At 48.8% G+C, this 25,270-nt stretch overlaps 1 protein-coding gene and 1 long non-coding RNA gene across 4 annotated transcripts in view; one reads left to right on the forward strand and one right to left on the reverse strand.

The window, feature by feature from the left end:
- LOC129385176 (uncharacterized) overlaps window positions 1-25,270 on the forward strand; it is a 288,497-nt gene that overhangs the window by 186,802 nt on the left and 76,425 nt on the right. The window lies entirely within an intron of this gene.
- Window positions 1-25,270, reverse strand: part of LOC126532330 (transcriptional regulator Erg-like) — a 54,583-nt gene that overhangs the window by 16,545 nt on the left and 12,768 nt on the right. Inside the window, exons 2-3 of one of the 2 annotated variants that reach the window (XM_050180040.2) lie at window positions 12,700-12,900; window positions 7,503-7,585 (exon numbers count right to left, since the gene is read on the reverse strand). In XM_050180040.2, the coding sequence (XP_050035997.1) occupies window positions 7,503-7,585; window positions 12,700-12,900 (284 nt within the window). The remainder of the gene's footprint in view (window positions 1-7,502; window positions 7,586-12,699; window positions 12,901-25,270) is intronic. The other variant, XM_050180039.2, reaches the window with a different exon arrangement.

A 25,270-nucleotide genomic window follows, 5' to 3' on the forward strand; every position in this document is an offset into this window, starting at 1 on the left:
GGTGCCCGTAACGTAACTATTAATTTTTGCGATATGCCATAGGGGGATATCAACGGTTAAGATAAGCTCATTCGATGGTAAATGTAGTTGACCAGATATTAGCATGCACGTGCACTTTGAGGTACTCAGAGCACTGTCTCTCACAGCTATAGTCAAAGATACGTTTAAATATTAATATCCTGTTGTCTCACCTATAGCGAAGGTTGTCGTCTTCTCACCCTATTGCAAAGGCGAACGCAATGTTGTTATCTCACCAGCAACAGGTCATAACTTAACCCGCTACGCGCAGGCCTATAGCAAGGCTGGGCTCAGCTGTAAGACAAATTGCTCACACCGGACATACGGGATAGTACGAACGTTATCGCCATTTCCTATCATTCCAATACGAGTGAGGTATCCATGCAAGCAACGGGCTAACCACAGGAAGAGCCCAGCAGGAAAGAGCGCCTTACCGGGCGCGGCGGCGGCGTAGAGCATCGCGGTTGGTCAGCTCCTGTTGCCGCTGTTGCACAGGAAAATCACGGCGGCAGCGAGCGACGGTGGCTTCAACAAGCGCCGGAGGAAGTGGAACGTTAAACCTGGTTGGGTCTGCTTCGCCGCAAGGCCTTCCTTCCTGACGGTGTGCCGGCCCCGTCTCCTGCGGCCGCCAGTGTGGGCGTACGACGAGTGGAGGGGAAGAGAGATCGGCTTGGCTTGCGCGATACGCAGAAGGCTGAGAGCGAAGCGAGGCCCGAATGGGGAGAGAGCTGAAAGAAGGGAACAAACACTAGAATATGCGCGCGAAAGCAAGGAGAGAACGAAGCACCCGAATCGGCGAACAGAGGAGCAACAAAACGGATCTCACAGACCAGACTCGATTCGATGGCGGCTGGTGTCATTGCTTACAGCTTTGTGATCGCCCGATTGTTATTTGTTGGAAAATATTTTGTCGCCAGATGGAAAGGGAGAGACAGCAATAGAGGAGAAATGCAAGAAGTTGTCCCGAATTCCGCGTCCCCCTTTCTACGTTATCTTAAATATCAGCGTTCTCCTCTCCTTTTCGACGACAGTCGGCGGTCCTCGGCAAAAATTAGAAGCGATAAAAAAGAAAGAAAGGGGAGGAGGTGTACAAAGAGCGAAAGACGGACGTCAGAAGTTGATCTTTCCTTTTAGGGAAAACCATGCTTACTTTTCCCTTCCCGCTTTCCCTTCGCTCTTCGTGTATGATCGTTGTAAGCGAGACTTGCGTTCCTCTTTCCTCTGCGAACCTAGTTCTGCTCTTGGGTTATGATGATGATGTCTAAAAGCTGTAGCGAACAAACGCAGAGATCAGGCCAATCAATACGACGTAGAAGGGAGAAAAGGAGGGAACAGGGGAGGATGGGAAGGAGTGAGGCGCTGCGGCGGATTACAACGCCGCTCGCGTTAGATCGCTGGGGAAAGACGGGGGAGGCGACCGCGCAGTTGCCATGGTGACATCCAATAGAGAAGCACCGTTCCGGTCGCTTCGGCTTTCGAGGGCCGGAAGCTGTGATCCGAGTTCCGCCTCCGCGAGCGTTCCGCCACATATAACAAACCGAGGAGGAACGTCGGTGAAAGGGCTCCGGGAGTAAAGTGATGCGGATCGGGAGAAGGCCGAGGGAGAGCGTGCGTGGCCGCACGCTCGGCCTGTAAGGAGGCGCCAAAACAGAGAATGTAACCCGTCGCAGTACGCAATAACTGAGACGATGTCAAGGCAGTCTGCGCTTGTCACAGCGTGGGTTCGACGTGCCGCGCTACCCATTGCAAGTGGCGAAGTGAGCGCTGAATATATCGAAACGCAACAGCGTGAAACAACGTGGCCACACACACGGTGAAGGAAAGGAGACACCAGTGGTGTTGTACGGACGAATGTTGAGCAGTGCAGGCTAAAATCTAACAACCTAGAGAAAAATGCAATATTTTGCCTTCGCGGCGTTCTTCCTTTATCCGTTCATGTTGTGCGTGCACCATTGGAGGACAAATTTAAATAAAAACACATAATGGGAGCAGCGTGGTCACAGTCGCACCGGAGCGTATATTTCTAGAACGCACTGTAGATCCTATGTACGGGGCAAAGTGAGTTGACTCCGCTACCCCCCTTGCCTTTTCAGAATGTGGGCCTTCATGGCAGTGCCATTGTTGTCTGTTTCCTTGTTATAGTAATGTGGCATCTTGCTAAATAATGTTCGCCAAACAAAAAACGACAACTTCAGATGTTGAGGCAAATACGCGCCGTGCAACAAATGCTGTGATCTCTGACTTGTGCTCATGAGGGCATGGTGTACGACACGCCAGATCGTTATTTGTCAATTATTAAATTGCTACACTGTAGTCTTTCTCACAAAGACATTCGACTGTAAAATGAAGCACATTCTCGTGTACAGTGTCCTCGATACACTGATGAACACCGCTTTTTGTTCTTGCCGCCTCTCGTTCAAAAGTCTATCCTCCTTGAATGAAATATTAAGTCACAGGCAAAGCTAATGCACATAGAGACTGCTGTTGACTATTAACGCGGTACTAATGTTATTTTCCCTGTGTACTCGTGTAAATTCTCCTGTCTGTTTCGAGCTGTTAAATGTGTTAATGTGACGTCACCTTGATACGTTCTATACAGGATTGGAATAAAGTGCAGCACAAAAAGAGATGTAACTATACTCAGGCGATGTATAGTACAGAACTTGTATAACAGAAATATTGTGTAGGTGTTTTCTAGGGCAGAACATACGGGCGTACACATGTTTATCTATCCACCTTTTGTGTTTGCGTTATGCAGCGCACCACACACGTCCTCTGAACTCAGCCAAGACGCTCTCGAATTATGTCGAGATGTTTTACAAACGATCACCAGGGGCAGCACCTGTTTTGAATTACCACTGATCCTGATTTTCTATGACTGCATGTCTTATTTTAATTAATTCGTACACGTGTCAAAAAAGGCAGTAATTAAGCAGAATAATCCTGCAGCTGCTTTTAACGACCATAAAGTCCACAATATAAACGTCATATTTTCGCTTGCCGATGTCACTCGCTAAACATCCATCACGCCATTTAATATGGTCAAATTACTTCTTGAACCTGTTGGATTTTGTCGCTTGAAGCTCCGAAGAAGTGTCAGCATAAAACCTCTCTATCGACCTTATCCCAGGCTTTGCTTTGTTTCCGAGTTCCAATGCGAAGTTAAGATTGCAACAACCAAAGGTAATAGGTACTACGTTCTCAAGGGTTAACAAGGCTCGGCGACGTGCGAACCTACGCAATGGACGTAGCCCCACAGCGTAGACGGCGAGACGCACGGCCTGGCCCCGACCAAATGAACCCCGCGCGTTTCGTGCCCTGTCTCGCCGAGTTTCACAACCCAGCGCCGTCGCATACAAAGAAGGGCTGGGAGCCAATAAATAGCCGCGGGTGCTTGCGAAGACGCGACACACGCACACATAGACGAGCAGAAATGTAGAACAAGAGCAAGTCGGGCAAGGCAGAAGTCAGAAAGCAGCAAGCGACTCCCAGCAGAGTACGTACTATGTACCGAGAACTGCGAGAAACCACGGGATGAAGAGAAGGCAAGGGACTAGGTTATGGGAAAGAGAGGGGAAAGGGGGGATAGAAGAGAGTGTGGAGAACGAGAAAAGAGCGATGCTATCGCGAAGAGAGTTAGTGCAGCCTCGAATCCCGGCCTCAGTGGCGGGATCCCGGCCCGGGTGGAGGGGATCCCAGCGTTTAATGAACTACACGCGGCGCCACGGTGTTCTCTTTCCATTACGACACGGGGCAGCGCCGCGGACGCAGGCCCTGCGAAACCTGAGGGAAGACGTCGAACCGCCTCCTCTCTCTTACTTTTGGAAGAAGGGAGAGCTAACCGAGGCCGGAGTGCGGTAAGGCGAAAAAGAAAGGCGGACAGAACGGGAGCATTGTTCAGCGCTATCAGCGCCTAGGCGCATTCTCCCCTCGGTCGGCTTATTATTCAGGCCCACCGGGCAAGGCAGTTTTCAATATAAACGGATCAGAGGAGAGGGGGCTTCCAGGAGAGTGAGCGAGAGGGGGTGCATATAAGGATGGAGTACGTCGTCCGAACGCCGAGCGGCGAAGCACGGCGACGTCTCTTTTGGATCCGCAGGGCGTGATTCCCTACGCGCGTATTTGCATAAAGGCGCGCGCACGCACACATGCAGGCACGTGCCTTGTCACCGCCGCTGCGGCGACGCGCGTGAACGACGGTGAACGCATGCGACCAAGGAGGCGCGTGCGCAATAACGAATGCGGCGATTACCGAGACAAAAGATAAAGCAGCCGAGCGAAGAATGACTTGGGGGAGACGCCGGTCGCGCGCCCAGTAGGGAGAAGCAGTGGGGGAGAAAAGGGGGTGGGGAGGGTACGAGATAGCGACTACAACGACGGCTCATAGATCGCAGAATGGAGGGTGCTGGATTACCTGGGAGTTGCCCTTTTCATTTAATAAAGCGGGACGTGGTCGTGGTGGAGTGTTATTGTTAGCGGAGGATTCTATTCTATCATGTGGACAAGAGGGGAGAGTGTGGAACTGCTCTAGCGAAAGCGGGACGTGTATTACGGCAGCATTAGACCGTGACGCAGGCGAAGCCTTGGAAAGATGTGGACGAGTTTTTAAACACTGTGAGAGGGTGACCGCGATGGTAATGGGTTAACCGCGGCATGTCAATGAGGGGATTTATTCGGAGGGATTTTCCGGCGCTCGCGCGCCGCTGCGCGTCCCTGGACCGCAGGGAAGTGCCGTTGGCCGTAAGCCAGAAAAGCTCCGCATCATACGTCACGAAGTGTACCCATCTGTATTTGCTTACTATGAACTATACCGAGTACGCACAGTGAAAGGTCATTCGTATTTTACAAGATACATTACCATTGTTGTGTATACGGCACGGGCGGCGGATGAGGGCAAGATAAAGAGGCGTGACTTTCGAGGGGAAGAAGCGGTGAATTTTGCTGTTGTTCGAACGCACATACACATACGAACTGGAAGTTTGAAGTTGCCAGTTTCAAATATCCTTTAGGTGCACATGTATGCGCTTGAACGGGAATAGTGTTAACATACTAGTGTAATATTAATTATTATCCTAAGGTCTATATAGGGGTCCTCACAACAATAATACATCTTTTGTGCATCTGACACGACGAGGAACCACTGATTGATGCGCAAAACTCGAAAGCCCTTCGAAAACTACAATGTAACAGAAAGAATTGAGAGAGAACGATACCGGCCTGAGTATTATGTCAGTACATGCGAAGGTGAGCGACGCGATCAAACATAGGCAGCAAGTCGAAAGCGATACTCGCAGAGCATGAAAAACTAGCGGTAGCTATCCTCGAAGTCATAGCTGACAAGCAAGGAGCAGGCATTAGTTGGCCGCTGAGGTGCAAGGAAACGACTAAAAGCATTCATACATATCCGATGGTATCTCTGCGCGAGAAGCTCAATGGATATATGCGCAAAAGCCAACTTAAGATATAGAACGAAGGCCCGGGGGTATAAGATATAAGTAAACCTCCTGATAGAACTGGCTCGCGTAAACACAGGAACGAAAACGAAAACTATAAGGAGTCAAAATATCAGCTTCAAAAGAAAACAAGAGAGTGACCGGTGGTGCGGGGGTTCCGGGTCCCGGGCGAGCAAAGTACCCCGGCGGCCACAGCTTCCTTCCTGCAATTCGGGCCCCGTTTTGCTCGGTCATCGGACCCGGGCCCCTATCAGCAGCCACAGCCATCTATCGTGCAGGCGAGGGGCCTTCCTCTCGCACCGCCTCCACCGCCATCTCGCCCTTGCCACCCCGAGACAAAAAGGAGGCCTCGCGTGGACCCGGCCCGAAAACCTCAACCCCCGCCCCCCCCCCCCCCCCCGCCCTCCCTGAATCTGCTGCAAACACGTTCGCTCGAGTTCTCTTATAGCGGTGCAGTCCCGGGATGCCGGCGTTTTTGCGCAGGAAGGCTTATCGCGAACGACACCCTTTTTCGACGAACCGCCGTCCACCGGGGCCTCGAGGAGATCGTTTCGCGCTAGCGGGGCCTCGGCACTGCAGCACTCGAGCTCGCGCCGTGGCGAGTCAGAAAGAAAGGAAGGAGGGGGGTGTCCCCACGGTGACGACCGCTTAGCCGCGTCCGGACTCGACGAGAAGCGCGAAACGGGCGCTGGGTTCGCGGAAAAGAACGAAAAGACGAGAGACAAAGATAAACTGTGTTGTCTCACTCGCACTGTGACTTGTGCCTCAACATATAAGCGCGCCATGCGCTCGTCGTGAAGGTGGGTCACCGCGTGACGAGTAGCATGGTTTCAAATACCATCGCCCAGCGTCGCTCGTTTCGTCTGGTGCGACCGGACGAAGTGATCGAATCTAAAGTACACCACTGTGCGTTGAGAAGACGCAACTGGAGCGCTTTGGTGGGATGTGATCGCAGCGAAGAACGTTTATTCTTAGCGCCTTAGACGAAACTGCCTCATTCGTTCATACCTTGCTTTCTTTTTTTTTCCCCACGAGAAGGCTCATTTATTTGCCAATAGTGTATACCAAACCCCGCCACTTTGTCGCACTTCCACGCAGGTTGACTGAAATTTTTACCGTTATTTGACAACGCTTTACCATGAGCGTTCGGAGTTCTGCAGTTCAAGCAAGAGCGAAATAACTTGCAGCTCCTGCTCAATAATTGCATACGAGACCGTCTGCAGAGGAGCAAGCGGGTTCCACGTCGTCCACCGTTTCAGAACCAGATTCTTTTTTCTCGTGTTCAAGACAGACTGACGTGTCTTGGTTTAAAGCGCAACCAGCATTCTCACAAGGTTCATGCCCGTCCGACTTCCTTTTTTTTTTTCTTTCTTCCTCAGCGTGGTCGTGTGAACAGAGAACCATCTCACTGACGCGCGCGTGATTCATTTTGAGTCGCACACTGCATGATGAAGTGAAAATAGGGCTACCACACGTGCGTGCGTAGCAACAAAAGCGTTATTTAGTGTCGGCACTTCCATATGCATGCGTAAAACTGGACTGTTGTGCACGGGCGGTACGAATTCGCGGCAAGAGCCAAGGGCCACTCAGCCGGTGCAGTTGCCAGCCAGCACCACCATCACGAGCCCACCCTACCCCACCAGCTCCACCTCGCACTTCCGGCGACTACGTCAAGCGATCTTTGCGCGTGCTGTTGCTTGTGTGCACGTATATGCGCGCTTCCCATTATTGCGCGACGCTCACCTCTAACATCGAAGGCGGGAGAGGTCGTCGTGGCCGCAGCAACGGCTCGGAGGCTGCAGCCGCAGCGCTCGGACCGCGGGAGGGGAAACGCGCGCGCCGCCGTTGTCGCCCGCCTGTGTGGGCGCGAGTGTTTGGGCAGCGGTGGACGCAAGCTGACCGACCAACGACGGCGACGGACACGCGTGCACGCGCGTCTGTTTCCTTTCTCTGTATTTTTCTTGTCTCTTTATTTTCTCTGCCTCCGTCTTCCTTCCCAGGAATAAAGCTCGCGCCGCGGGCACGACTCACCTTCTTCGGGCGGCCGCCGCAGCCATCGCCGCTGTCGCGGCTGAATGGGGCGTCCAGCGCGGGCCCTTTGAAGAGGCCGGCATCTGAAACGGCCGATTGGCTTGTAAATTTCCAACGCGTTGACCAGGCGTGCAACGAGTGTTCCCTCAGAGCAGACGCCGACGCGCTCGGTAGTCGCGAGCCGCGGCCTGTGTGCGTGTGCTCGCGGCACGAGCGAGACACGCAGGCAGGCAGCCGAAGCCGTGGTCCCCCGCCATACAGGCGAGCCGCGTGGAGAAGACGTGTGTCTCTTTCTCCGAGAGGCTGGCGCGCGCGCAGAGCAGCGCACGACGTCGCGTTGCCCCGATATACGTAACAATCGGTAATAACTTCGTGCGACGTTGTAATATGCCGATTTCTCTTTAACTCTCTTCCAAATTAACTCAGGAGCGTTTACAATAACTTTCCATCCAGGATATCAAGTCGGATTCATGCAGAACTGCATGGAATATGATTTAAACTAAGCCATTTCGTTACTGCAGGCGACGAAATACAACCATGAAGTGTGTTTCAAGTACAGCAACAGAGGGGGGGGGGGGGGGGGAGGGGACGGCGAAAGTTCAGGATGTAGCATCAACAGGCCAACTTACATACCACACGATCTTACATCTGTGTTCAAAGAAAAGATGTTTATGCGGCAAGAAACACAAGGAGACGATTAACTTCTCCGCGTACATTCAGGTGCTTGCACCTAACCGTGATGTTCAAATTAAAAAAGAAGTACGTGCGTGCGTGTGTGCATGCGTGCGTGCGTGCGTGCGCGCGCGGAGAGTAACTGGAAAATAACCGTATCAGGTATTGCAATGGCCATTGGTGAATATTTAGCGGTAGCACGCGGGGCACAATAGGATATGCATGCGACGGCTAGAACCGGTTAGACAAGTGCGAAATCCATTCGCTGATGCTTTATTGCCTGGTCGAATCTCCTCTGTGGCAGTCAAGAGCGTATACGCATCCTAGTGGTCGAAATAGGGAAGCGTTGGAGGGAAATTAAGCAACATTCGCTCGTTATCAAGACTGGCCCCACCTCCTGGCCCTTTCATTTACCAGTTATTCAGTAGGTACTGTAATCGACATACTTAAACAACGCAAGTTAGGCGTGCCTATGATGACCTTATAAGAGAGTTACAGATATCGCATAACAGTCAATAATGCTTTTAGAAACCAAGCCTGCATTTGCAAGGTACTGAAATTGGAAACTGATAAGTCCCTGGCCACAGGGACTATAGGCCCTGCCGTCTCCATTAAGTTATTAAAGCACCGCAGCACCATCATTTACGCCAAGTACGTCTCTGGTGCTGTTTGCCAGTAACTGGTGCGCAGACATGCCTCGTATCCTGATGCTGCTATCGCGGAGGAAGTGAAGTTCGTGCTTGTCACGCTCGGGCCGGTGGTTCAAATACAATCGAGCAAAACCACTTGATTATCGCCTAGAAAGAAAATGTGCGCATTCGTCGAGGAATTCGATGAAAGTGAACCACAGCAACACCGATCTCATAATTTTAGAGCGGAGACAAAGTATGTCGTTTCTGTAGCAATCATAAAGGTGTTGTGCATTCGTAACTAAGATACACAACACTTATCTCCAACTTGTTCGAATGAGTTAAAGGAAGCTTGTGCGTCATTCCGTTTTGTTTGAGCACACTCGTTGTCCAGCGTGCACTAGGCGAACTGGGAATCTCTCGACATGGAACATTACAATGATCTGGTACCGATTCTTTCCGAAAGTGCTTGTGTATACTTACCAGTTACGAATCGCGTTTGTTACAATGTGTGTCAAACCTCCGACAGAACATGAATAATGAACGAGGTTGTTTAGTACCGTACGATATCATGCCAGTGTAGAAATTTTCAGCGCTTTCTTGATCACAATGTCCGCCATCCAAACGAAACTATAAATGGATTGACATACATAAATATTTTATTACTTAAACGACTGAAACAAAATACGGTAAACAAATGTCTATGAAGTAAAAGAAAGAAAGAAAGAAAGAAAGAGAGAAAGAAAGAAAGAATTTTAATTCCGTTACATTTCCGTTATAGGAAGGCGCCCCCTCCGTGAATACATGCATCCCATCCTGCTTGCGCGTCCATCACCGTCGCTTTAGATCAGATCTTCTCGGGTAGGTTTTTCGCTCATTGATCCGCCCTATTGATCAGGATAAGACTGGTAGCGCGATCTCTATATGCCGTCATAAAACTGGCGAAACGCATAACCAATAGGCGTGCGCGCAAGTGCAAATTGCAAGTGCTGTTAATGGACGTTGCTACCGCTGACCTGCATCTCTCAAACGATACACCGCTGCCGTTAAAGCAGAAACATCATGACGTTAATCTACCTCGAGTAGCGGGAGGAAGGATGGCCAGTGTTTAGCGAATGAGTGTAGTTTGTGTAGAGCAGAATGGAGAGTGGAACGCAGCCGGACAGCTGCACTCGCCTTAGCTACAAAGAGTATACCAGCTATGGAAATTGGAGGCGCAATAGCGTGCATTTCGTCCAGAGGCTATTAAATAGAGGATGTCGTTCGGAGGTGCTGAGTGCACCATTTCTCATTATAATACTGAATTGAATAATTTGCGCTGAGTGCCTCACTAATGTGAGTTCCAATGGCAGAAAGCCGGTAACGTTTAACAAACTACTGAACACCAGTACAGTTCGAATTCAGTTAGACTGGTTCCCAATCAGTGGCGCAGGTGCCAGGTGCACTAGCTCTGGGGTTACGTAATAGCGAATCAGGAATAGCGGTACAAATTATAAGTCATGCCTTGCCTCCTGCTGTATTATATTAGCCTCGCAGTATTTCCGAATACGCCATGGAATTTTGTAAAGATGACCTTCAACTCTTCGCTTCGAACTGACAAACTTGCTGCCACTCGCTGTATGCGGCTCGATCATGCTATGATTAGAGTTTTACAAAGCATTGAATTCAATGCCTCCCGTCGTACGGATTATAGAATGTTCGGAACATGATCATTCAATATATCAGTTGTATTTTAATTATAACGCTCTATTTCTCTCTTCTCTTGACGTCAGTGCAATTGCATCTCATTTAGGTCGGGAATACAATATTAAAAATCAGCAATAACGATTAGGTGAAATAGAATCAAATGACAGTACTTATTACATTAAACAGGCCTTACACATTTCCCAACAAAGTATGCACTGCTGTGCCTTTTTGGTTTCCATTTAGAAGAATATCTATACCATTCTGTTCTGCACGTCCCTTCATATATCTTTCCACACCCCAAAATAGGCCACACAGATCTGCCGTGGCATCTTGGCGCTCTGCTGTTAAACTCCGGGTCGCGGGTGCGATTCCCGGCTGCGGTGCCCGCATAAAGCTTCTCTGTAGATACTTTCCAATATATTTACGTAAGCGTCCTGCACTCCTTGATCGCGTAATGCCTCTATGACTGCTGTTGTCTCCACTGAATCAAATGCCTTTTCGCAATCTATGAAAGCCATATAGAGAGGCTGATTGTACTCTACGGATTTTTTTATTACCTCGTTGATGGCATGGATGTGATCCATTGTAAAGCATCCCTTGATGAAACCTGCCTGTTCCCTTGGTTGACTAAAGTTCAGTGTTGCCCTTATTCTATTGGAGATTATCTTAGTGAATATTTTATATAATGCAGAAAGTAAGTTAATGGGCCTATAATTTTTTAATTCTTTAATATCTCCCTTTTTGTGGATTAGTATGAAGTTGGCAGTCTTCCAGTTCTCTGGGACCCTTGAAGTCGATAGACAGTTCGTATAAAGGGCCGCTGGTTTTTCAAGCATTGTGTCTCCTCCATCTTTGATTAAATCGACTGGTGGTCCATCTTCCCCTGCCGCTTTTCCCCGTTTTATGTCTTGCAAGGCCCTTCTAACTTCATCGCTAGTTCTAGAAGGAGCCTCTGCAGTAAGCTGTTCATTACTACTTCGAATGGAGGTATCGTGGCTGCTTTGGGTACTGTACAGGTCAACATAGAATTTTTCCGCTGCTTTTACTATACCTTCGAAATTGTTGCTGATATTACCCTGCTTATATTTCAGTGCGTTAATCTTCATTTGTCCGATGCCAAGTTTCCTTCTCACTGATTTCAGGCAACGTCCATCTTTTACTGCTTAATCAGTCTTTCTCACGTTATAATTTCGAATATCCCTTATTTTGTCCTTGTTGATCATTTTTGACAGTTCCGCGAATTCTATTTGATCTCTTGAGTTGAACCCTTCCATGATTTGAAGTTTTTTTATTAGGTCCTTTGTTACTTTGGAGAGCTTACCTACTGGTTGCCTATAGGTGCCTTACCTCCCACTTCAATTGCTGCTTCTCAAGCCAGCCTAGTTACGGTTTCATTCATTGCCTCTATATCATATTGTCACGTGGTGGTGATATAAGTACACGTGTCAATATTCATCTCTCTGTTCTAAGGCTGTGTGTGTACTCAGATTTAGGTGCACGTTATAGGACCTCAGGTGGTCAAATTAATCCAGAGACTTCAACAATGGCGTCTCTCATATGGCCCCAGTCTTGCCTTGGAACGTTAAATTCAATCAACCAATCAAATCATGATATGACACGCATTCATTCATTCATTCATTCATTCATTTTTTGTGGAGCGTGAAAAAAAGGCTAAAGGCAGGTGCGTAGCCTTTCGTCAGGAGATGAGCACCGAGTTGCAGGCCGACTCAGCCTTCTATACATATCAGAGGTCGGTGAACGTGAATCACACTCGTGTCAAAACGTCTATCAGGTGACTAGCCCGACTGAATTACCTCTTAGGAGAGAGGGTCTCACATGTCATAGCGCATCATGGCATGCGACAGCATCACATTAACACGATACCCGGCACGTGCCTCCGCCAAAATTTCTGTGTACCAGGATATTTTGACGTACGACCACACCCGCCAGCCCGGTATTGTCACCTACGAGACGATGTTATATCGATTACGTCATGTAAAGGTTTCATGCGATGATTCGTCGTTTGATCATGCAGAACACAGGCGCACTCATTACATTACTTTGCAGGCCAACGCTCAAGACAATAACTTGTCTATTCGGCGAGAAACTTACACGTTTGCACCAAACCTTCGGGAGCGGGAAGGGAGGTGCGTAGGCAAAGGAAGCTTCACCTTAAACCTTCTTCGCGAATTGTTGCTGCTGTCACTCACCCCTCTTTCTTAAAACCAGGAAGTCGTTGAGTATTTTGGCCGAGCGAGCGTCCGTTCTCTCGAGGAACTGCTCCGGTGTAAGCGCGCACAGTGCTGCACCGTTGTCCGGGAACTTGGCGGCGTCCAGCGCCGGCAGCCCGAGGTTGTCGCTCATAAAGCGTAGCCATACGCAGATGTCGTTGCCGTCCCATTGGGTAGGGTCTGCGTTACAGAAATGGCGTCGGAGGTTAAAAGAGTGAGCACAATTAGACTACCATGCCTACGTCAAAGCCGAGCTTTCTCTCTAAAAAACCATCTATGCGCATAGATACGCGTGCTCTATTTTTTCAGAGAGATTAACAGGGTGCTGAGTTGGGCGAGTTGGAAGGGTGAATTAATGGAAGTCGATCAGCGCGGAAACGACGCAAACCACAGGAGCACTTAAAGAAACACGGACGCGACGCATCTCTTGAAATTAACATTTAATTGCAAACGTGAACTCATATCCACGTTCATTTGTATATGTCAAGATAAGCGCAGCACCACCGAACAAACTATATGTGCACACGCGCACGTTTCCAAATGAAGATTAGTCGTAAGAGGCGCGTTATCTATCTTTCTTTCGTTTCTCCGCTTTTAGTGGCTGTCGTGGCTTCTTAGATTGCATTATATGCTCTTATTTGTTAGACATGTTCATTTAGATTATCTTGAGCATTTTCAAAAAAGAATAAGGAAAGGCGGAACAAATTCATGCAAGCAAGCAATAGGTATAATTTTGCCTAAACATAAATAACTAAAACGAATATCTCACATTAGCCTTGGATTTCCGCCGTGGTGTGTCAGCGGCTCACGAAGCTCCGCTGTAGAGTGCGAGCCCGCGAGTTCGATTAGCGACTTTCCAAAGCATTTGCTGTCCCGACCAATGCAATTCTCCTTGTCAAAACGTTGGCTTCAACAACATTCCTTTTTTGTACCCCTGCTAATCCCTGCAGCAAAAGTTATGTCTACACGCAATTCGCGAAAGAGAATTCTGGTCGCCTCGTAAGAAGCGAGCGAATGTAGATTGTTCGGACGAAGCGACAATTCGCCCCCATGGGCACAGTACGAGTTGAAGAAGCTAGTTTCTTTAGCGGAAAAATGGCGTGTGGGTATTCTGTCAATAAACAGAAGCAGCAGCCGCTGCCGTGACCGGCGCGTTTTTCGTTAAAAGGTGTCATGGCCGGACGAAGCGCATACGTGTCCTCTGCCAGCTCACCTTGTTACTCAGGAGAGAACGCCATCACGCAGGATGGAACAGATAAAAGGAGACAGCGAACTGGATTCAGTCGAACCACTCATCCTTTCAAAACAAAGGCACCCCCTTGACCAAAAGTGACGTCATCCTGTCATGTTTGTCTGGAGCCAAAAGGGGGCAAAAAGAAAGAAAAGGTCCCGAGCGGAGTACGCAGCAGATGATGAGCGCGACACCGACCGCGTTCGTCGGTCCGCCCACGCGCATTCGCCGGGATGGACCCCATTGTGGCCGGTGCCGAGCGCGCGCTCGCACGTGAGTCAAGCACGGATGACCGTGATTCAGTGGCCGCTCAGGTGTGACGGCGCGGCGTGACCGAGTGGCTGCGACCGTGATTTTCATCTCCCACTCCGGCGCGGCCATTAGCGCGCTCCCATCGGTGCGAGAGAGCCTACAGCATCTCAAGCACAAAACAACGTTTACGAAAATAGAGTATCGCAGAGACCCGGAGGTAACGAAAAAAAAGAAAAAGCCACGGATGGAGCAGGGCCAGCAGCAGCTGCACGCCGGCAGCTTCGCCTACACATTCCGACGTGAACAGTGGTTACGCGCGCGAAGCTCAGGTTGGCGCAGCCTCCTCCTCTACTGGATGGGAGGAAGGGGGTGGCACAGCGGAACCACCAGCGTGGCTTAGAGTGCACCCCGTGTGGTGAGCATAGCCGGTGTCCAGTATAAACACGTCGCCGCCGAACTTGCGCTCGCGGTGAGCCGACCGTCAAGTCTGCGGAGGCGCATTCCACCAGTGTCGCCCCCGTTTAGCGCCGCTACAAGAGAGCGCTGCTGCTCCGGCATTCCAGAACCATTTCAGGACAGCGCCGTCTGACCGTCTCGCGCTGGTCAGAGTTTGGGGGAGGAGCGGGAGCGCATTCCAATGGGCCTTCCTCGCTGAGATGCCTGCGACGGCCGCATCCGCGTATCGCCCATCTAGTGCTGCTGACCGCCTGAACGTCTCTCTCGGCATTGCTTTTCTATACGCTGCCTCCTCCGCATCTCTCTCTCTCTCTCTCTCTCTCTCATTCTTTTCATATATAAGCTGTGCCGGGCTGCACTGATACGCAATCTTGATGAGAGATCGAGTGTACGATCCATTATCACCCCTAAACAAATAGCACACATTCTCGAGCAGCAGAGCCGCAGAGAGAACTCATCAAGAATGCGTTTTGAGGGGAGGAGGAAGGATGTCATGACTTTCTGAGGTGAAGGCGCTTTGGGATATTGCTTTCACAATTCTGCCCTACGACAGCATGCTAGGAAGAATGGCTAGGATGCTTCCAGAGACAGGAAGCTAACACGTTGATGCAAGCTTGTTGTTCCTTGATACTTCTGCAGGGCCGAGAGGGAAAGGGCGAGATACGAACGCAAACGTACCGGGCGTGAGCGCATCCTTAAGACGAGAAAAACAAAACAAAAGGAAGACATGGTGCTGAGAATCGCTTTCTCGCAAGCGATAAAACGCGCGCGGTTGCGCATGCAGGTGAGACGTGGGCCGACCGGATGGATATGGTAGCGCAGAGCAGACGCACGAGCCGCACCCTCGATGCCAGAGGGCAGTCGTGACCAACATGGCGGTTAGCCGAGTAGAGCAACGGCGCACGCAAGCCTGCTCTCTCTACTTGTGGAGCGCTTGCTTCTGTTAGCCAAGGTAATTAAGGGTCATCCGACGCGTGACCTATGATCTGCTTCTTCCGATTTTATGCTAACGTATTTTTTTTCCCTCGGGGAGGTGCCTCCTCCCACCCGTCGGGGCGTTACAGTTCTCCACGCACAAATGCTGACGAGGAAGAAAGCAAAGAAAGCAAGACAACCGGGGCCCATACGGTAGAGCGTGTGTATGTAAGTAGATAAACGAGCAATGTCCTTTACGCTTCGTTTTGCAAAGCGGACCTACAAGCACACAGTGGTTGCCGCAGGGCTCGGTAGCCTCCACGTGGCAACCACTGCGTGAGGTTATTTAAGGTTGAGGTGTACCTCTCTGAAGCCGAGTGCCGGCTTCCATGGCAAGACAAGAAATCACGAATGTACGAAACATTCCGGAGCATACACTCCGTTATCATGAAAGCTTTGCAAGCATGATCTCGACGCCGTTAGCATAAAATTTCATGTCTACCTTTTCTTGTTCATTTAGCTTTACATCCTTAGCTTTAGTGTTTGCAGTGACGTGGTTTAAAATTTTCAGTTGTCTACTATTTCAGATCGACTGCTATGTTGAGGTGAAAAAGTCGTTGCAAAATGCAAACCCACTTTGAGCACCCTTTGTAGGCGGCAGTCATGTACTTAATATTATTCGAACAGAAAGAGCAGCGATCGCCAATATGGCTTACAGAACCGCGACTCCGCCCTCGAGACAATTTTTGTCGTATGAAACTTACCGCGAGTTGCTGGCTTCATGATAAAAATACATCTCTTAGTGACACGCGCACGAATTCGGGCTGCAAGCGTATCAGTGACTGTAGTTCTGCACCAGCTTCCGGTCACTGCTTTGAGGTGAAAGGAGAAATTCAAAACGCGTGCCGGTGTTTATAGGAGGCCGTGGTGGAACGCTGTGAAGGCTGGTCACGACTATGGCAAACGAGGCGCGTGTTGCGAATGGGGCGGCACTTTTGACAGTCGACCGTAACCTGCTTTATGGAATGCGCGGAACACGCTTCGTGCGCGGCCTACTGTTTCTTTCGAGAGACCGGCAATACCTGGCCCTGACAACCGACTACCTGCAACGAGTGAATGGCTGTCTTGCTGGCCATAATGTTCATGCGCTGTGGTATTATATATTGCTTTGTTTACTATCACCCTGATATTTCATCACAGTGACTGGGTATGTGGAGATGAATAATGCGCAGCGCTGGCGCGCTCGTATCTCTTCTAAAAGCAATCGAGCATCGATGAGTGAAAAGGCTTTTCATTCACGACCGACAGACGGAATCGAATATATATATATATATATATATATATATATATATATATATATATATATATATATATATATATATATATATTTCATGGAGGAAAGAAACAAAATACGAGAGGCCTTGACGTCACGTTTTTGAAGCCGGTAATGCCGCCATGTTGGTGTGCCATCTCCCTTCGCGCCCCCAATAAGCTCGCCGGAGCAGATAGGCGCGAGCTTTGAACTTGCATTGCTATGAGTTGCCGGAAGTGTGTGCTGCTGACGCGCGTCTGAAAGAAGGCTACAAAGCTTCTGTAACAGTTTCAGTGAAGCAGACGCGCTCTTGTGCTTTTCCGTGGCACGTTGAAGTAGGTGACGAAGACCCGTGCCGTGATTACTTGAGTGTGTCTGTTGCTGACTGACATTCGCACTCATAGACCAAAAACACACCTTTCAAGCTTACATGCTCCCAAGTCAGCTTGTCTCACGAACAGAATGTGCTGCGACAAAGACACACGCCGAAAAAACTGCTCACTTTTCAGAGGCCTAGAGCAGCAGCGAGAGTTTCAGGAGCGCGGTTGCTATAGCAACGTTGACGTTTGGGTTACCATTCCCAGTGCTGGTTTGCAAAAAACAGCGCGTGACTTCCGCTACACTTTCTCCTACACGTCCGGCTGGCCGGGGCCTCTCCTACGCTTTCCTTCCTCCATGTGTATTCGATGCTCTATTACTCAATTTGTAAGAGCATCGCACGCGTAACGCGAATACGTGGGTTCGTATCCTACCCGCGGCCATTTGCATTTTTCATCCACTTTCACTCCCATTTATTTATTATTTCTTTAATTAAATTAACAACTACATATAATTTCCCCTGTGCTGTCCTTCGTGTCATTGTTTGTTGGCTTCTTGTGTACTGATAATGAAAATCGTGCCCTTCGGTTTCCTTTCTTCTCGTTCATTACATAGCGAGAGTCTCGAATCCGGCAGCTTTGATGCCATCAGCTACTATGTGTGGGTTTATTGGCCAGTTGCATTCAACCATAAAAAATTCACGTACTACGTGACGCCAGCAGTAGATAGGATGTTTCACATCCGCTGTAATGGCCGTGATTAATGGTGCTGGCTAGCACTCTCATGGTTAGTTCTAGTAGACAGACAAATACTCCAGAAAGTGGATGGGAAAACGGCGCGGTGGTAGCTCAATTGGTAAGAGCATCGCACACGTAATGCGAAAACGCGTGTTCATATCCCACCTGCGGCCCGCCAGTTGTTTTTTCATCCACTTTCATTTCCATTTATCTTTCATTTATTTAATTCAATTAAGAACTAAAATAATTTCCCCTATGGTGTCCTTAAGGAGCGCCTGTCTAATCAAATATACGCATATTTCCGTATTGCTCATGTTGTGGAGGATATTAGTGTCAGCGGAGCGATGAAATCGGAAAGTCGATTCGCGCTTTTAAGGAAATAAAGTGTTCTATAGAAACGTTCTCTGTGGACTAAACACGATAAACTACTAGTTTTGCACCTACCTGGCAAAATGAATGATTCTAGTAACTATAAAAAATTGCGAACACGAAATTTGCACTCGCAGCATGCTGCAGTCCGAAGGCATGACAAAAAATAGCACGCAATAGCTAAGCACGAGACAAAAGAACTTGCAACTCGATTGTTTGGACTTTGTCTTGCTCAAACATGTTCCAGTGGCACGAATAAAAACGTACCCTCCGCAAAGCAGAGGGCTTGTCGGCCCTGAAATGCCTCTGTAAGCCCATCATATATACGCGTACGAGTGCCACATATGGCGCCTGCGGACGATGACATCTACTAGCCATATCATTCTCTGTACACTACCCCGAGCAGCCAGCAAAGTGTAAAATTTCAAGTTAATGCAAATATATCTGACCAAAAGTCCCTGATTAGCAAGAGCATTGTGTGTAGAACTACTATGCCAAGGACGCGGTCACCTCTTGTGCATTGCATTTGTAATTTAAACTTCATGTTAATGTCCTAGTAATAAATGACTTAATAATTATCTGAGGGCCACTGGATCGTCGCCGATCTCCAGATGTGAGCTTCAGTCTGTACGAATGACATAATTTCGCTGCATCTCTGAAGCGTCAAAACTAGCCCGAGCTACTTAAAGGCGCCAACATATCCTTCACATACCCGTAAACGAAGTACGACCGTTCCTAATCATGGCTTCCAAGGTGAACAAATACGACCCACGCGATCCGGGGCTCGCGTGTGTACACGTAGTCCCTTTCCATATATAGGACTCGAGCGCGGATTCACGAGTAGATAAGAGAGCACGCCCGCAAGCCACAACGCAACGATGTCCCGCCTGCAATGATGGCAACGGGGCAGGCGGAACTGCCGTTTCCCCGCCCCGGCTGACAAGCGGCTCAAATCGAAGCGCGCCGAGCGGAGACCCGCTGCTGGGTGCGGCCGCACGAGCGCGGACGAACGCGGATGGAGAGCTGCCTGCGCCGCCGGGTTGACCGCGCGGTCTGCGGGGCGTAATAGTGGTGGGGCGATATCAATAAACGTCGCCACCGACGCAGGTCCGCATTGCTGCTGCCGCTACCGTATAGCGGCGAGCAGCCGGACACACGCACACACAGCGGCGACGAGCGAGAGGTGAATCCGGGTCGAAGGTTGGCTCCGCGCACCAGCGTCTCCGGGAGGAGCCGCACCCAGGTCGCTCCCGGCGGCGCGCATCAGCAGCGCTGGCGACGAGGGCAATTACTGTTGGCGCTGATTACGAGTGCGCCTTTCGCTAAAGGTGGCAAGTTCCGTCTCTTTACACTGCTGGCCTCCAGAGACTCCTTCTTCTTTTTTTGTTGTTTACTTCGCGGTGCTCTCGTCACTGCGCCTGTATAGCACCGCAACGTAATCCCACGCTCATGCACCTGCCTGTTATATGAAGGAGGTCAAAGGTTGTGGGAGCACAGTGCCAGGCTGAATATCGTTATACGCTGAATCTGTAGAGGCGTTTCGACCTTTCCGTCTCTTTACGTTTTCGTACATATTTAGTTTGCCACATCACTCGGTCGATGAACTCTGCAGATCTCCAGCGAGAACAAAAATTTAAAGATAAGAACAACCTTGCTTAAAGAAAAATTCTGTGCGCAGTGACTTTTTGTCGAATACATTAGGGGTGTGTTCTGAAAGCGCTTTCCCTAAAGGTGATGGATGTACAAACGCATGCTCGAAAGATGGCGTTGCGATGATGTAGAAGCGACGATAAAACGAGAGGAAGCCCTACTGCAAGTGTATGGGAAAGTAATGTCTCCCTGAACGTGAGTTTTCAATCGTGCAGGCAGTAAGGTTGTATTAAATGGGGTACAACTGGAAAGTTTGGAAGCAGTATGCCTCCGGCTACTGCATTTCACTTATATCAAATTGAATGAAAATTTGAGTTTTCTTAAAGAAGTAGATAAATATCAAATGAAAAATAATGATGAAAGGGACTATATAGTTACCACGTGCAGACACTAAAACATACAAGAAGGAGAAAAAAAACGAAACATCAACGAGCGTGAGTCACTGCATAAAACCGTACCCAGTATTTTGACCAAATGTTCGTGTCTTCGTACTAATAAACAAGAAGTATTTCGCTGCAGTGAAATCTTCCGAGGCAACTAACCAGCCACAGTCCAAATATCGTCCCAAGTGACAGTGGATCGTTGCTCAGAGTACTACGTTTGAAGCGTAGTCGTTGCTTTTGCTGGCCATATAGCGGGCAGTCCAGCAACACGATGTCTAAATTCTCGTCCACTGTTCAATATGCTCAAGACGTGGAGCTTGCACGATGAATGTTAAAATGAAAGCGCTTAATGTATGCAACACCAAGGCGAAGCGGTACTACAAATGTACTAAACCTGATCGTAATATTGTGACGTGAAACTTCAGCAGGTTATCCGACTATATCCGACTCCAGTCGGATATCTCAGAATTTGAGCACGGTTTTATTTCCTTTCCAGAGCTTCCAAGTGCTGGGTTCATATTAAGCACTGATCGACAATAATGTAAAAAAAGCAATGTATTTAGAGTATTTCCAACTAATGAACGGCAAGACAGATGTTAAAACCTTAAGATGTTCAAGACTGGATGGTATAACATCTCATTTTTCAACAGAAAATTTCTTCCCTGTTCCTCTATGAAATCATTGACTCTGCTAAGGCCCATTGCAAGGTTTCTTGTACGACTGGAAGCATCGTGCCGATGTCTCATCGTCTTTCGACATACGCAGGCATCATTTGCGTTTTCAATCCACGATTTGTCGTTCTAACGACTCACAGCATTTTTACCTAACAGTGCTGGTGCGCGGAGCCGGGTAATAAACTCTCTCGAGGAAGTCACTCCGCAAGCTAACTATGGATAACTCTTACCGAGTCACTTTGTTGTATATACGTAAATAGTTCTTTCCTTTACACCTTCCTCTCTGTTATCCTCCCTACCCCAACCCCACCACTGCTGGCCGCCGCTTGGGTGTCAGCAGACTGCACTAGAGAGTTGCAGGGCGGTCATCGGTAATTTCCTTGCCTCCCTTCTTATTTATTTATTTATTTATTTATTTATTTATTTATTTATTTCTAATGAACAACCAATTACTAGTGCTTCTAACTTCCTTTCTGTTTCCCTTCCGCGCTTTGCACCAGCGGATTGTCGCATGCCCCTTCAATAGCATCAGCACTTGTACTGCGAACGTGCTTTATTATTTTCTACCACGAACAGCGTGTCTATTTATGCTACCCTTCCCAGGACGTTATCTGCGTGGCCCTATTTTTGTGTTAAACGAGAACGAGCCCCGGCCACGCAGCGTTAAAGTTCGTCGCCACCACACCCGGAACACCGGTAATTTGACGAGACGCGAGATATAGGCAAAGCGAAGGGTCCGGGGGTTGTTGCAGTGGCGCACATCAACGCAACGACTTGCTCAGGCTCGCTTTCCTTTTTTTCTTTCGTGCTCTTGCGTGGCGAGGGCGCGCGCTCTAAATAGTGCTCCGTCCCACGGACTCGCGTCGCCTCTCTTTCTCGCGCGGCACCTCTTGCCGCGCTCGCCGTGCAGCCCCCGTCGCTGCGGGAGTCGTTGCGGCCAGTTGCGCCACGGCCGAGAAACAACGGCTCCTGTTCCGCGATGCCCTCGCCGGCGCATTCTCAGAATAGGGCGGTGCGTCGTCGCCGTTGCCGAATTCTCGGCGCATCGTCGACGCGTGACCTCTGCTTCGGAAAGCGAGCGAGAGTCGTTTGGCGCGCTGGGATAAGGCGCGTGCCCTCGCGACGAATAAAAAAGAAGCGAGCTATCCCTGAGCACTCGCAACCAAACAGATCATAACGAGAGAGAGAGAGAGCGGCGGAGGGAGAAGCTATGCACCGCAATACTGTTGCTGTATGCGCACTACGCGCAGAACGAGAGCTTTGGGAGAGAGGCGCACGTACTGAAGTTGCGTTCTTACTGTCTTTTCTGCTTGTCTTTCCTTTCTGCGAAGTATGCACATACACAAGCACCCTCCCGCGCGCCTTATAGGCGCAGTCGGATAGCCGTCCGTATAACATCTTTCTGCTCTTCGTGGTAAGCTGTCAGCCGCAATGAGAGAGCAACCAAGGTGAACCTGATGCCAGGGTGGGAACGCAGTGCTAGCCGTTATCATGTACGTTCGCCATCGAGTGCCGCTTAATTTCGTGGAACGCAGGCTCTTGCAACACAGTGTATAGGTCTGCTATTCTCTTCTTGCACGCCCCGTGACGGCTATGGCGCTCCGCGTTAACGTTCTGCCCTTTTTTGTTTTGTTTTTTTACAGCGGAGCTGTATATAGCTACCCTCCGGCGGTGGTCCATGTCCATCCGCCTACGCGTCGCGTCAACACGAAAAAAACATTTTCGTCTCCAGTTTCTCGTGAATGCTGTGTAGCTCTCAATATAATGTAGGTATCTTGGAAAAAATTATACTGAAATTGGCCGCTAAGATATCATTGCGCCGAGTTACGTTTACTTGTCATAATTACTTAGTTCACAGTGCAGTTGTAAACGTTACAGAATACCCGTCTCCTGTCAATACACGGTCGTCTACGAATGGAGCATGGTTCTCGCAAACGGCTGTAACTCTTGTTTTATCGGAACTATCCCGAAACCAATGATATGACAATTTAGCCACCAAGACGACTCTAACGTTACGCCATGTTTCATCTACTTTTCGTAATTACATAGTTCACAGCGAAGTTGTAAATATTGTGGAATTCCCATCTGCCATGCGGCGGTGCTTGTACACGTCACTACTTCATAAAAGAATAAATCATTCCACAATCAAAAACTGTATTCTTTGTCTGTGTCCTTCAATAATAATAATAATAATAATAATAATAATAATAATAATAATAATAATAATATATGCGTCGACTGAGGTAAAACACGACGCAGCTTCGCTGCTCGTCCTGCACAGAGGAGTGGAAGGGCTGACGATTTTTTTTTTATTTCGCCCTGGTTGTGGCCTATATCGAAGGGAACATGATAGCTTTAATCGAGTGGGTCTTTGAGAATTCGTTAGCGGAGGGTGCGCCTCATCGTACGGCACGCGTGCACCATGAAGCACTTGCCCACGTGCTGTTCATTACCATCAATGAAATACTCAATTTTTACCATATTGTACAGTGACAAATACGTGCCAAGCGTGACAAGCTTTATCGCGTTTGTACGCATGTGTAATGAGATTCCAGTCAGCTGAGGAGCTGTGAAATGTCACTCTGCAAGATTGAGATTTCACTGGCGCATGCGAAGTCATATAGGCATCTGGAACCCTTTCAGTTGCATAAGATGAATATCTTACGCTAAAACGGCACAAGAATATTCTATTTCGTATTCCTAATGTCCTAGGCATAATTTTCTTAAATGTAAGGCTCGCACTACCCCAATGTAGCTTGGTATGCTAATGGCTGGCATAGCCAATTATCCGTATATGTTTACTATTGGTGAGGTTTATGAGGCGGACAATGCATGTAGACGTGTGTGTAGGGATCAGAGCACATGCAGCAGGAAGGCACCAGCAAGCAGAGTCCATGCTCTCATGGCTTCATCCGGGCAAGTGTTGCCGCCGTCAGCGCGGCAGGTGTGAAATGCAGAAAAGCGCACTTGCAAATACTAAAGGATGTCTGGAGCGACCACCTGATCCTTTTCTTCCTTTACCTTCTTTATTCTTGTTAACGCGCACGTCGTTTCCAGCCAGTGTCTTATTCAGTTTTGCGTATTACAAAAGCTGTCCTGTGGATTCAGAGGCTTCGCAAACACCTCACGCGCCATGCATAGCTTTATCCAGCTTGCAGGGAACCAAATTCTAAGAACACATTCTACAAGCCCTGCAGCAGACTATCAAGATTCCACAATGTTATGCAGCCTGTAGATTACTGCACGGCGCGAGCCTGCAGAAAAAGGAACGTGATTTGCCTTCAAGTGATGTAACATCGATCTTCTGCTCGTAGTGCGGCCTCAAGGGAACTAAGGAGGAGGAGGAGGAGGAGGATAAACATTTATTTGGCACCATGCATACCCATGAAGCTCAAGCTCAGCGCGCGAGCCGTCAGATATCACGCATATACACAAATAATGACGTTGCACAAGACGAGCAGAGCGGTGCGCGTACTGTGAGCGCAGACAGGAGTGATTGAAGAGTTATCCTGCTAAGCTCCTCTAGAACGTGCCAACACATGGAAATATGTTATGATGATAGTTTCAGAGAGTATTGAACTAGAATCACGGTGCACATCGAGTAAATTGCAATGCATGTAGGATGTCATGACAAGAAAGTAGCACACCGTGTATTCAAATTCACGTAACACAAGCGTTGATGCATTGTGCTCATTGAGTCGCATTGAGTTCTTCTGTTGGCCGCTCGATTTAGACACGCCGTAATTCGAGCCCAGCCAAACGCACAGTGGCAAAGATTATGACAATAGCCACCCTTGCAAAACTAAGTGGAACGCCAGTGCACTTGAGACGCGTATTCGGGGAAGGATACATCGAAACAATTGCTTGTTTCATAATTTCTGCTAAATGGACTTGACTTCACCAACGTCGGGATGAAACTAAAAATTGGGCAACATGTGTCAGCAAACTTAATTAGATGGTAATTAGTGTATACTCGTTAGCTAACTCAACAGGGCCGTTTGTCGCGCAAGCAATGTCCGTCTGTTCAAGAAATTCATCTGTACACTTGGGATTGCGCCGTCTACCGCACAAGTAATTTTTTAATGATACGTTTCCGCAGAACAACAAAAATAAATAAATAAAATAAACCTGATGCATTAAATAAAGAATTGCATATGTGCCGGCCAGCCACAGCCACTGGTGATACAGTGTCTCAGGCAGCACTACCGTGCGGTCATGCAAGGCGATATGCGTACCTACGGGTAGCACTCTGA

Source organism: Dermacentor andersoni, chromosome 5, assembly GCF_023375885.2.
Source record: "Dermacentor andersoni chromosome 5, qqDerAnde1_hic_scaffold, whole genome shotgun sequence".
NCBI lineage: Eukaryota > Metazoa > Arthropoda > Arachnida > Ixodida > Ixodidae > Dermacentor > Dermacentor andersoni.